This window comes from Hordeum vulgare, chromosome 6H (genome assembly GCF_904849725.1).
Source record: "Hordeum vulgare subsp. vulgare chromosome 6H, MorexV3_pseudomolecules_assembly, whole genome shotgun sequence".
NCBI lineage: Eukaryota > Viridiplantae > Streptophyta > Magnoliopsida > Poales > Poaceae > Hordeum > Hordeum vulgare.
The window spans coordinates 514,934,724-514,945,698 of record NC_058523.1 but is presented as its reverse complement, the minus strand read 5'-3'; the positions used below and the strand labels follow the sequence as shown (position 1 = coordinate 514,945,698).

Here is a 10,975-nt window from a genome sequence, read left to right as displayed (position 1 = left end):
CCATTGTTTGTAGCTCGCATAAAAAAGTATTTCTTCATGAAACCCTCTTCAAATAAAGGGCTTCGTGGAGCCCGAGCTCTATTATGTGTATAATTATACTAGTTATGGTGACATATTATAAGTGAAAATCTATTGTGAAGTCATGCATCGAAGACCGGAAAATACCGAATGAGCCTCATGTTACAAAAGCTCTTCCACGAATTTTCAAAATATACTTGGAACAAAATTGGAAATAGATTCAGAACTAAATGGACATTGCAACAATTCAGAATATCCTGATTTCATTTCGTTGATCAACATTATTGCCTACACATGAGGACCTCATCGATGAAAGAATTACATAGCTTCAGTATGTACACTAACTTCTGAACAAAGGAACCAGAAAATTAATGCTGGAGTGCAGCCTGCACTACAGACTACACCAAGGTGCCACAAGCAGACGTGGAAGGGTCGTAGAGCGCAGGAAGCAAGTACTTCCTGCCATGCGCGCCATTACAATTGTAGCTCGCCCCGGTGGCCTGGTCCACTTTGAGGTCGCCGGCGTAGCCAGGGTACGCGCCGTTGCCGAAGACTCCTGGGCAGGCGGTGGCGGCCTCCAGCGGCGCGTCGCTGCTGCCCTGGTAATACCCGTCGCCGAACGGGTTGGTCGCCGCGCCGGCGAGCATGCTCGCGAGGTTCATGACCATGGCGTCGGCCCCGACGTCGCCGTTGGGCGCCACGAGGGGCGCGTCCTGGGGGCCGTAGGTGGGCTGGTGGAAGGGCCACGCGCACGCGCCGGGGCACTGCGTCTCCGGGTTGCCGACCCAGATGTGGGTCGTGCCGGAGCTGGAGTCGGAGCCGTGCAGGCTGCACCGGCCCATGCCGAAGCCCTCCACCGCCACGTCCTGCGCCGTGAACACCACCGCGACGCCGCCTTTCTTGGGTTTAGCCGTCGCGGCCAGGGCGGTGATCTGCTCGAGGGTGAGGGACTTGCCCATGGAGCACGCGCCGTCGGAGAGCTGGTCCGCGAGCAGGACACGGGTGCTCTCGCCCGCGCCGCTGGACTTGGCGCTCGCGGGGGAGAGGTACTGCTGGTCGATGGTGCCCCACCACTGCGCGACGGACGGCGAGGCGGCCTGAGGCTCGGCGGTGAGCGAGAGGAGGAAGTCGAGGATCACCGCCTTCTGCGCCGGCTTAAAGTTGCCGTACCAGAGGACGGACACGGCGATGTCGCCGTGGAGCACGGCGCCATTGTGGTAGGAGAGCATGTCGGCCGGGTCCGGCCGGTACAGCTCCATGCGCCGCCTCGCGCCCATGCAAACCTGTGCCGCGGTCGCAAGCATCACCGCCGCGAGAAGCACTGCCTTTGCACAAACGAATGCCATTCCAGAGCACTTTGTGGGCTGTGGCTGTGGTCGAAGAACAGAGTGTGTCTAGATCAAGCCGACCACAGAGACTGATGAGAGAGCGGGGAAGAACTCGATGGATGTGTGGTCGATGCTGAGATGTGAGCAAAGTGAACGATGAACCGCTTATTTATAGGGGGGCTTGGGCATGGCAGAGTGTAGCTACGTACGTCCGTTCCGGGGAGCTTCCCTCGGTCAGCGTCATGCAGATCTCAAGGTACAGCTGGTAGCAAATATTGCTGAGTCTTGAAAGCTCTAGACTCGGTGAGCTGTTGGGGTGAGGCTAGAACCGTAGAACGTAAACAATAACCCGTAGGTCAATGGCTTAGCTTATACAAAACAGCCGGAGATGGGCGATAAACAAGAGCTGGTTTTGCCTTCCCGGGCTGTTTGATCAGGAGACAAAACGGCTGCGCGTGCGGGCAGGGGACACAAGCGATCCGGATTACAGTCGATGGATCACGTTGCCGATCGGGTGTACAGGCTGTGTCTTTCGTGCTGCGACAGTCTGAAATAACACTCCTAGTATTCGCTTAAGATCAACGGACGGGGCTTTCGTCTAAAAAAATATCAACGGACCGGGCTTCTGAGTGAGCGCTTGTGTGCTGGTTGTATCACGCTCAGGCTGGACGTGGTGCAGAGAGGCAGATCACCATCCTTCCTCCCTCGGATGCAGCCTTCACCGGCTCACCGGTTGACATTGCAAGAGTGGTGTGAGTCTAGTAGTATCATCTTTGCATGGCCGGATGGCCACTGTTTTGGGAAGTCAAAATGTTCGATTCGATCTGATCCGTGAGGCGCTACCCACTTGTGATGGCCTGTGCGGATAAGGGCTTGGCAATATGCACCGGTAGAAAAGAAAGGAATAGTGGAACTTCAAAGCTCTTTTGATTCAAAGGTAATTTAGATGATTCGTATCCTTTCAAAAAATATTCACATGTGTTGTTTGATTCGTACTTTATTTTGGAGGGAAAATGTCATCGACTCAAACCTCTCTCTCGGTGGATTATTCCGTTGTTTCCGGATGTGTTACTGTGTCGACGCGTTCCTTCATCGTGTTCTTACTAAAGATGAAGGATTAAAGATTTGTTTTAGGATGAGAATACTGAGATCAACCTTGAATTAGACTCATCATCATTGACACCACGTGAGGTAAAAAAAAATCTAAAGGCATAACCTAGGTGTTGTGCATTTTTCGTATTAAGTTTGTCTTTTGCTAAATGATTAGTAGCTATGTCATAAAGTTATTGTCGCGAGGCAATGCGACATCTATTTTCTTTCTATTTTCTTTTTGGATTGGTGTTGCTCAGTTGTTGGATTATAAATAGTAATAATATATGATTGTATGCATCGCTCCAAGCAGGGCATTCTTATTTTCCGAAAAGAGTGAAGATTGTTTTAAAACAAAACGAATATGTGATTGAATAACAAAATGTTGAAGATATGCCCTAGAGGCAATCATGTATGATGATATCTTTTATGTGTTTATAATTAAAGATAGTCCATTATCAACGATGTGTATTAGCAAGTACGTTACTTGTTTGTTAAACTATACATTGTATGATGACCACCTTAAATGGTCCCTAGCCGAAAGAGTTGCGTGGACGCGCAACCAACTAGACTACCATATGATACGTTGGATGGTCCGGTTTTACTGATCATGTAGCATTAGATGCTAACCAGGTAATATGGGCTGAGAAAGATCGGGTCGGATTCGACGTAGTCGGATCCGAGTCGAGATAACGTCTGAGTTGGACAGACCCAACTATGAGACGCAGCGATAGGCCATATGTGAGTCTCTAGTACTCCCTCCGTTCCTAAATATAAGACCTTTTAGAAATTCTACTATGGACTACATATGGAGCAAAATGAATGAACATATACTCTAAAATATGTCTATATACATCCGTATGTAGTCCATAGTGTAATCTTTAAAAGGTCTTATGTTTAGAAAAAATAAGGGAGTATAACATACGTTCTATATTTTAAAGCATGAGTTGTCCATGTACTCGGGATGATGACATACCTGCTTTGGTCCTGCCAAACGCTACTTCATAACTGGGTAGTTGCAAAGATAGGTTTCAGACTTGTCCAGACCCATGCTGCAAGACATGCTCGAGCAAGATGGGATTTGCCCCCCTCCGATCAGGAGAGATACACTCTGGGCCTCTTGGGTGATCCGATCTGGATAAGTATGGCCATGTGATGAGGATCATGAGATAATCCGAAGTGTTGGTCGGATTCACCGGAATGAGAAAGAGGTCGTGCGACAACAAGGATGACCATATCACCTTGAGCACGACAACGTATATCGTGTGACAAAGGGAACACAAGTATGAAGTACAAATTCGCCTAACCAGCTTCATCGGACACTTGGAGTCGGCACGTCTAGCTAGAGACCGGTACCGACTAGCCGAGTCAGACATGGTCTGACTCGCGACCAAGTGAACGAGAACATAAGGGGTCGCACTCTTAAGGGAAGGAACACATGGGCTTTAGAGTCCGTGCGAGGCCCAAGAGTTGAGCCGACGTCGGACGTCTATATATAGTGAAGGTGCGGCACACTTAATCAGTTGATCGTTTCGGTGTTATAATTAGGGTTGTACATGTGTTGCACCTAGCCACCTCCACTCGTCGCCGCCAACTGTGTGATCTAGACCTAGCAGTCTGCCGCATGATCTTTCTCCTGCGCGCGCGGACACCATTAGAGGCAGTGCACTTGCGCCGCTCCGGCGAACCTGTACGTGGGATCCGACGATCGACTGCTCGTGAGAGAGGGATCCGACGCCCGGTTGTTCGAGGAAGATCGAACAAGGAGGAGACGGACCACGCGGACGCGCTGCCACATCTACTTTCGCTGCAGGGCACTGCCCATCTAGTGGTAACAATCTATGATCTATCTCCTTAGCATATTCTTGGTTATTCTTCGTGTAGGAAATTTTTAATTTGCATGCGATGCACCTACGGCCGATCCCAACACAAAGTAGCGTGTAGGGCATCTTCAATGGTTGTAAGATAGTTGTTGGTAAATTTTGACACATAAAATTTTTGATGATGTGTCATGCAATAAATGAGGAAAGAGAGTAAGATTGTATGTAAATTAACCAACACCCTTGCACAAGCTCCAATGTAGAATGAGATAGCACCTTATTTATTACCTCACATCTTATTGGATAAACTAGATACAATCCATTGGAGTAGTTGTATGTTAAGGTGTTGGCTGATGACATGGCATATTTTACCAATAAGCTAACCAACAAACAGTTGAAGATGCCCTTAGTGCAGACAAGTTTGGGCATCGAAACCTTGGAAGTACTTTATGTGTATCTAAATAATTATAGTTGAAAATAACTAGTCTAGTTCTATTTAATTATAATTATTTAGATGCAGGGGGAGTACATGACATCCCGAATCAAAGACAAGAAGGGTGACCTCATGGGACAAGCGTCCGAGGGTGCTTGATAGATGAACGGTCGATTTGATATTACTCGATGTCACTGTTGTTGTGTTCTCTTTGGGGTACCCCTGCGAGCTCAGAATCCATGTGTTGGGGTTTTTCTCAGGTGTAGCATGTTGAGAGCTTATGGAGGTCTGCTTGTGCGGTGGTGAGTGTTTATACTTTAGAAGTAGTTCGTATATGATCATGTTTGTATCAGTTTGGCCCTGTTTCAGTCAATTAACTGTCAAATCTCGTGTACTCCCTCCGTTCCTAAATATAAGTCTTTTAAAAGATTTTACTAAATGACTACATATATAGCAAAATGAGTTAATCTATATTTTAAATTATGTCTATATACATCCGTATATAGTTTTCTAGTGAAAACTCTATAAAGACTTATATTTAAGAACGGAGGGAGTACTTAATTAATGTACATGCAACTTTGTTTTCAAAGATCTCTTTGCAACATTCTTCTTGTAATTTTATCGTCAACACTCAGGCTGTTTGTCGTGCTTCTGGCAAGATTATTGGTTACCTTCTAAAGGAGACGTCTTCGACCTCACATCATGAAGGAAAAATCACCTGGAAGTAAAGATAAGAAGAGTGGTGCCATATGATAGCCCTAGGACGACTGCTTAATGGATGCACCGTTGGTTTTGAGTTTTTTCATGCCATGTTCTTTGTGTTTCCTTCGGTGTACCTTTGCAAGCTCGGGATCCATATGTCCGGTCTTTGTGGGTGTAGCATGGATCTTACGAAGGCCTGCTTGTCCGGTGACGAGTGTTCATGCTTTGAAAGTAGTTCGCAAGTGGTCAGGTTTGTATCAATTTTCGTTGCTTTTTTGGTCTTCTACTACTTTATTAATGCATACGAATTAAATATATCCCGTCCGTTTCAAGGATAAATATGACACTAAATTAATCTAGATTATCGGGATCTTGATTGGTTTAGGGCGAAAGTTCTTGGGAGAACTTATCACATTTTAGGATCCTTGATGATAAATTCTCGTATACTTGCATTATTACTTGAATACAAACATTTTCAGTTATAGTCCGTTTCCAGCCAGTCTGGTTCAATTTCTTCTCTCATTGTTTCTGAACAGGCGGTGTTGCAATTTCTGAACCGGTAGAGGCCTGTACGCGGTGCGGCAACAGTTGTAGCAAAGCCTCTGCAAAGATCACACGCAAGAAACAGAGAATTTCGAAACAAAGCAGAGCATCCCTCGTCATCTTTATACACAGTACTGCTACTACACATCCTTACAAACTGCACCATAGTAGCAAATCACACCAAGGTCGAGCAGGTTGACGTGTCAGGGTCGAACAGCGCGGGAAGCAGGTACTTCCTCCCGTTGGCCCCGTTGGCATTGTAGCTCGCCCCGGTGGTGGCGTCCACCGCCAGGTTCCCGGCGTAGCCGGGGTAGGCGCCGCTGCCGTAGACCCCCGGGCACGCCGTCGCGGCCTCCAGCGGCGCCTCCCTGGGGCCCTGGTAGAAGCCGTCGCCGAAGGGGTTGGTGACCGCGCCGGCGACCATGCTGGCCACGTTCATCACCATGCCGTCCATCCCGACGTCGCCGCTCGGCGGCACCAGCGCCGGCGCCTGGGGCCCGTACACCGGCTTGTGGAACGGCCACGCGCACTGCCCGGGGCACTGCGAGGCGGAGTTGCCGACCCAGACGTACGCGGTGCGCGCCCTGGCGTCGGAGCCGTGCATGCCGCACCGGCTCCGGCAGAAGCCCTCCACGGCCACGTCCTCCGCGGTGAGCACCAGCGCGATCCCGCCCTTCCGGGGCTTGGCCCTGGCGGCCAGCGCGGCGAGCTGGGGCAGCTTGAGGCTCTTCCCGAGCGAGCACCGCTCGTCGGAGGCCTGCCCGGCGAGGGCCACCTGCGTGGCGCGCTTGGCGTTGGCCCCGCCGTTGGCCTTGGAGAGGTAGAGCTGGGCGATGGTGCCCCACCACTGCGAGACGGACGGGGTCGGCGCCGGGGAGGCGGCGGTGAGCGAGAGGAGGAAGTCGGAGACGACGGCCTTCTGCGCGGGCGTGAAGCGGCCGTACCAGAGCACGGAGACCGGGATGGCGCCGTGCAGCACGGCGCCGTTGTGGTACGTGAGGAGCTCGCTGGGGTCTGGCTTGTACAGCTCCATGAGCCTCCTGCCCCCCACCCCCAGTCCCAGGGACAGGGACAGGGAGCCGTGAGCGAGGCTCAGCAGCAGCACCGAAACCAGCGCTAGTGCACCATGGCCCGTGCGAGTGTGCGAGGCGGCGGCCATTTTCTCTCGGTGGCCTGGCCTGGAGCTAATGGAGCTCTGGTGATGGTGATCTTTAGTGGAAGTGGTGTGGGTGCTACTACGTATTTGTGTGTGGTTTAGTGAGCGGCGACGGGTCGGGGTATTTATAGGTGGGACGGTTGGTTCTCCCGCGTGGAAACGGAACGGAATGGCACGTCGGGGTTTCGTGCACCCTTCCTTCCTGGCCATACGGCCCATGCTATTGCGTTGCCGCCTTTTGTTTCCGCTTCCGGTTCGTGTGGCTTTGGGGGTCTGGGTTGACTCGGTGGGAGGCAGCTGGATGATTCGCATGGACAGACGGCGACGCCCCGCCGATTGTATTGTCTCTTCCTCGCACGCCGGACGCCGGACGCCGGACATGTACTCCTACATGCTTGCGGGTTTGGCTGAGTGCTTCCTCGTCACACGGATCATGGGATCAATTATGCAAAGCTTTGCTAGCACGCCACGCGTAATGCACTGATTAAAGCTGAGCTGTGCCTTGCTGAATAGTTCTCCTGTTTTTCTTGTTTTTTTTTGGAATCTCCTACAGTGGTAAATTATGTAGCTCAACTAGCTAAGTGTCGCTTTGTTCTAACGAGGCGATCCTCGTTGGGATTGAATTTAGAAAGGGGACTGATCTGCGCCGTCGCGCCGGCCCAAACTTTCAGCCGGCCGCGCGCGAGCCGCAGGATCAACCAATCCGCGTTGTCCGCATCGTCGGATCCGCATGCAACCTTTTTTCTCCTATGCAGCAAAATTTCGATGCGATGCAGCAATTTTTTCAACGGTTGCAACAAAAAACAAAATTTGTAGCAAAACAAAATCTACGTGATCGTAGCAAAAAAACGAAGCTGATAGTGCGTGGTAGCAAAAGTCAAACGCCGGTTGTAGCAAATATTTACGTGACGTGTATGCAACTTTTTTAGTGAACGGTTGCAGCAAAACATGATGTCGGTTGTAGCAAAAATTAACACGGTTGTACCAAAAGTACAAAAAACATCGATTGTAACGAAAAATCCGACGAACTGGAGTTGCAACCAAACGTATATGCAGCTTTTTTACTGGGACAAAAATGTAGTAAAAAAATACTTGCAGCAAAAATGACGCTGGTTGCAACAAATTTAGACGAAAAATGTTGCATCCGCTCACCAGAGAAGCGTGCGGGTGAGAAAAAATGTTGCATGGGCCCGCGCGTGCGAGGGGGCGACTGGCGCGTCGGTTCGGCCGGCGCGCGGGTGGGAAACGATTCCCATTTAGAAACCAGCCTGTTTAAACACGGATAGTGCGATGGCACCATTTATGTGGTGGACCTGTGTCCTCAGACTCTGACGTTGCGACGTCGTTTGCTCAAACGACAACGTTGAGTTTGAAAGATAGTTCGGGAATGGATACAGATTGTAGTTGTTATGTGGTGCCAAAGGCAGATGACTCTCGTTGATATCAAGCTCACACAATTCTACGGTCTTGTTTATAATTTCACTTTTTTGTTGGTGTTTCTCTATGCAAAAACTAGGAATTTGTTGTCTTTTGAATTTTATCATATCAGCATGTGTGTAACTTATATTATGATCCTCGTAATATAAATGAGATGTGTCTTACCATGCAAAAAAAAAAACTAGCTACCAAGCGCCAAAAATTACGCACGTACGTAAGATTTCTCTCATCTTTTGCAGGAGAAGAGTAAAAACATATATCTTTTGAATTTTAAGTAAAAACATATATCTTTTGAATTTTATGTAAAAAACATATCACCATCACAATTACTATCTCATTATTGACACCACCTTTTATAAATTACATATAATAAACCAATGATCAGGCGATAAGTGTGGCAAAGAAGTGACGGCGTGGCATAACGGCCATTAACGGCTCGGCCACATGCACACTTTGGGCGGACTGAGATCAATTCGAAACGCATGCGCCCTCGTTCTCCTCTTCTAGATGTTGTCCCGCACCTGTAATGCCCTAGAGTGTAACTTGTCATATTTGAAACCTTCTTGTATGGGTTAATGATGTCATTGCCTTGTGAGATATATGCCATGTGTTATTTCATGTGATCATACATCGTCTCCCCTTGCATTCATGCATCCATATCTTTCTTGCCTTCTTTGTGTTTGTGTTGTTGTGGATCCTTGGATGTGGTATGTGATGTGATGTGCTATGTGATGGTGTAGTGGTGTATTTGAAAGTGGGGTTTCATCTATGGTAGTTTTTCAACTAGGTTTCAAACCCCCCTTCTCTATTTCTCAAGCTCAAGTTTTACTTGCTCTAACCCTGGTTCAATATGTAGATCATTTAGAGTGATTTGTGGTGGATGTGGTGCTAGATCTAAGGTGTTTTAACTTTGTTTAAGAGGGGTAGATATTCACAAAACAGGTTATTTAATTTTGTTTTGTAAATATTTAAGTGCTCCAAAAATCCTCTTTTCATTTTATTTTATTGGGTCATAATTCCCTTATGATCACGGACATTTTTGTTTTGTTTTAGGGTCAACAGTGTTGCCTGTGTGTTTTTATTTGTCTCAGTTTTGTTTTTAAATAGAAAAACCCCAATGGGTTTTTCCTTTCTACCTCGCGCCTCCGAGTGGGCCTCCTCCTCCTCGCTGGCCCAGTACCTCCTCGCGCGGCAGCCCTCTCCTGTTGACGCCGTCTTCCTCTTCCCCCTCCTGTCCGTCAGACTTTCAGAGAAAGCGAGAGAGAGAGAGGTCTGTTGGGTAACGTCGCATGGGAAACAAAAAATTTCCTACGCGCACGAAGACCTATCATGGTGATGTCCATCTACGAGAGGGGATGAGTGATCTACGTACCCTTGTAGATTGTACAGCAGAAGCGTTAGTGAACGCGGTTGATGTAGTGGAACGTCCTCACGTCCCTCGATCCGCCCCGCGAACAATCCCGCGATCAGTCCCACGATCTAGTACCGAAAGGACGGCACCTCCGCGTTTAGCACACGTACAGCTCGACGATGATCTCGGCCTTCTTGATCCAGCAAGAGAGACGGAGAGGTAGAAGAGTTCTCCGGCAGCGTGACGGCGCTCCGGAGGTTGGGGATGACCTTGTCTCAGCAGGGCTCCGCCCGAGCTCCGCAGAAACGCGATCTAGAGGAAAAACCGTGGAGGTATGTGGTCGGGCTGCCGTGGAAAAGTCGTCTCAAATCAGCCCTAAAACCTCCGTATATATAGGTGGGAGGGAGGGGACCTTGCCTTGGGGCTCAAGGAGCCCCAAGGGGGTCGGCCGAGTGCAAGGGGGGAGGACTCCCCCCCCAAACCGAGTTGGACTTGGTTTGGTGGGAGGGAGTCCCCCTTCCTTCCCACCTCCTCCTTTTTTTTCTTTTCTCTTGATTTTCTCTTCTTGGCGCATAGAGCCCTTTTGGGCTGTCCCACCAGCCCACTAAGGTCTGGTGTGTCACCCTCAAGGCCTATGGGCTTCCCCGGGGTGGGTTGCCCCCCCCGGTGAACTCCCGGAACCCATTCGTCATTCCCGGTACATTCCCGGTAACTCCGAAAACCTTCCGGTAATCAAATGAGGTCATCCTATATATCAATATTCATTTCCGGAGTATTCCGGAAACCCTCGTGACGTCCGTGATCTCATCCGGGACTCCGAACAACATTCGGTAACCAACCATATAACTCAAATACGCATAAAACAACGTCGAACCTTAAGTGTGCAGACCCTGCGGGTTCGAGAACTATGTAGACATGATCCGAGAGACTCCTCAGTCAATATCCAATAGCGGGACCTGGATGCCCATATTGGATCCTACATATTCTACGAAGATCTTATCGTTTGAACCTCAGTGCCAAGGATTCATATAATCCCGTATGTCATTCCCTTTGTCCTTCGGTATGTTACTTGCCCGAGATTCGATCGTCAGTATCCGT

The 10,975-nt window shown here is 49.2% G+C and overlaps 2 protein-coding genes across 2 annotated transcripts; both read right to left on the bottom strand.

Moving 5' to 3' along the window:
• Positions 1-264: 264 nt before the first annotated feature.
• Positions 265-1,514, bottom strand: LOC123402706 (protein PHOSPHATE-INDUCED 1-like). Its single transcript, XM_045096651.1, has one exon. It carries the CDS (start codon positions 1,362-1,364, stop codon positions 417-419), a length of 948 nt encoding a protein of 315 aa, XP_044952586.1. The 5' UTR covers positions 1,365-1,514; the 3' UTR covers positions 265-416.
• Positions 1,515-6,022: 4,508 nt separating this feature from the next.
• LOC123401740 (protein PHOSPHATE-INDUCED 1-like) lies at positions 6,023-7,169 on the bottom strand. The gene has a single exon (XM_045095595.1). It carries the CDS (start codon positions 7,090-7,092, stop codon positions 6,109-6,111), a length of 984 nt encoding a protein of 327 aa, XP_044951530.1. The 5' UTR covers positions 7,093-7,169; the 3' UTR covers positions 6,023-6,108.
• Positions 7,170-10,975: the final 3,806 nt, after the last annotated feature.

Excerpts from the sequence above, each read along its gene's own strand:
- LOC123402706 (XM_045096651.1), bottom strand. The coding sequence starts at position 1,364 with ATGGCATTCGTTTGTGCAAAGGCAGTGCTTCTCGCGGCGGTGATGCTT.
- LOC123401740 (XM_045095595.1), bottom strand. The coding sequence starts at position 7,092 with ATGGCCGCCGCCTCGCACACTCGCACGGGCCATGGTGCACTAGCGCTG.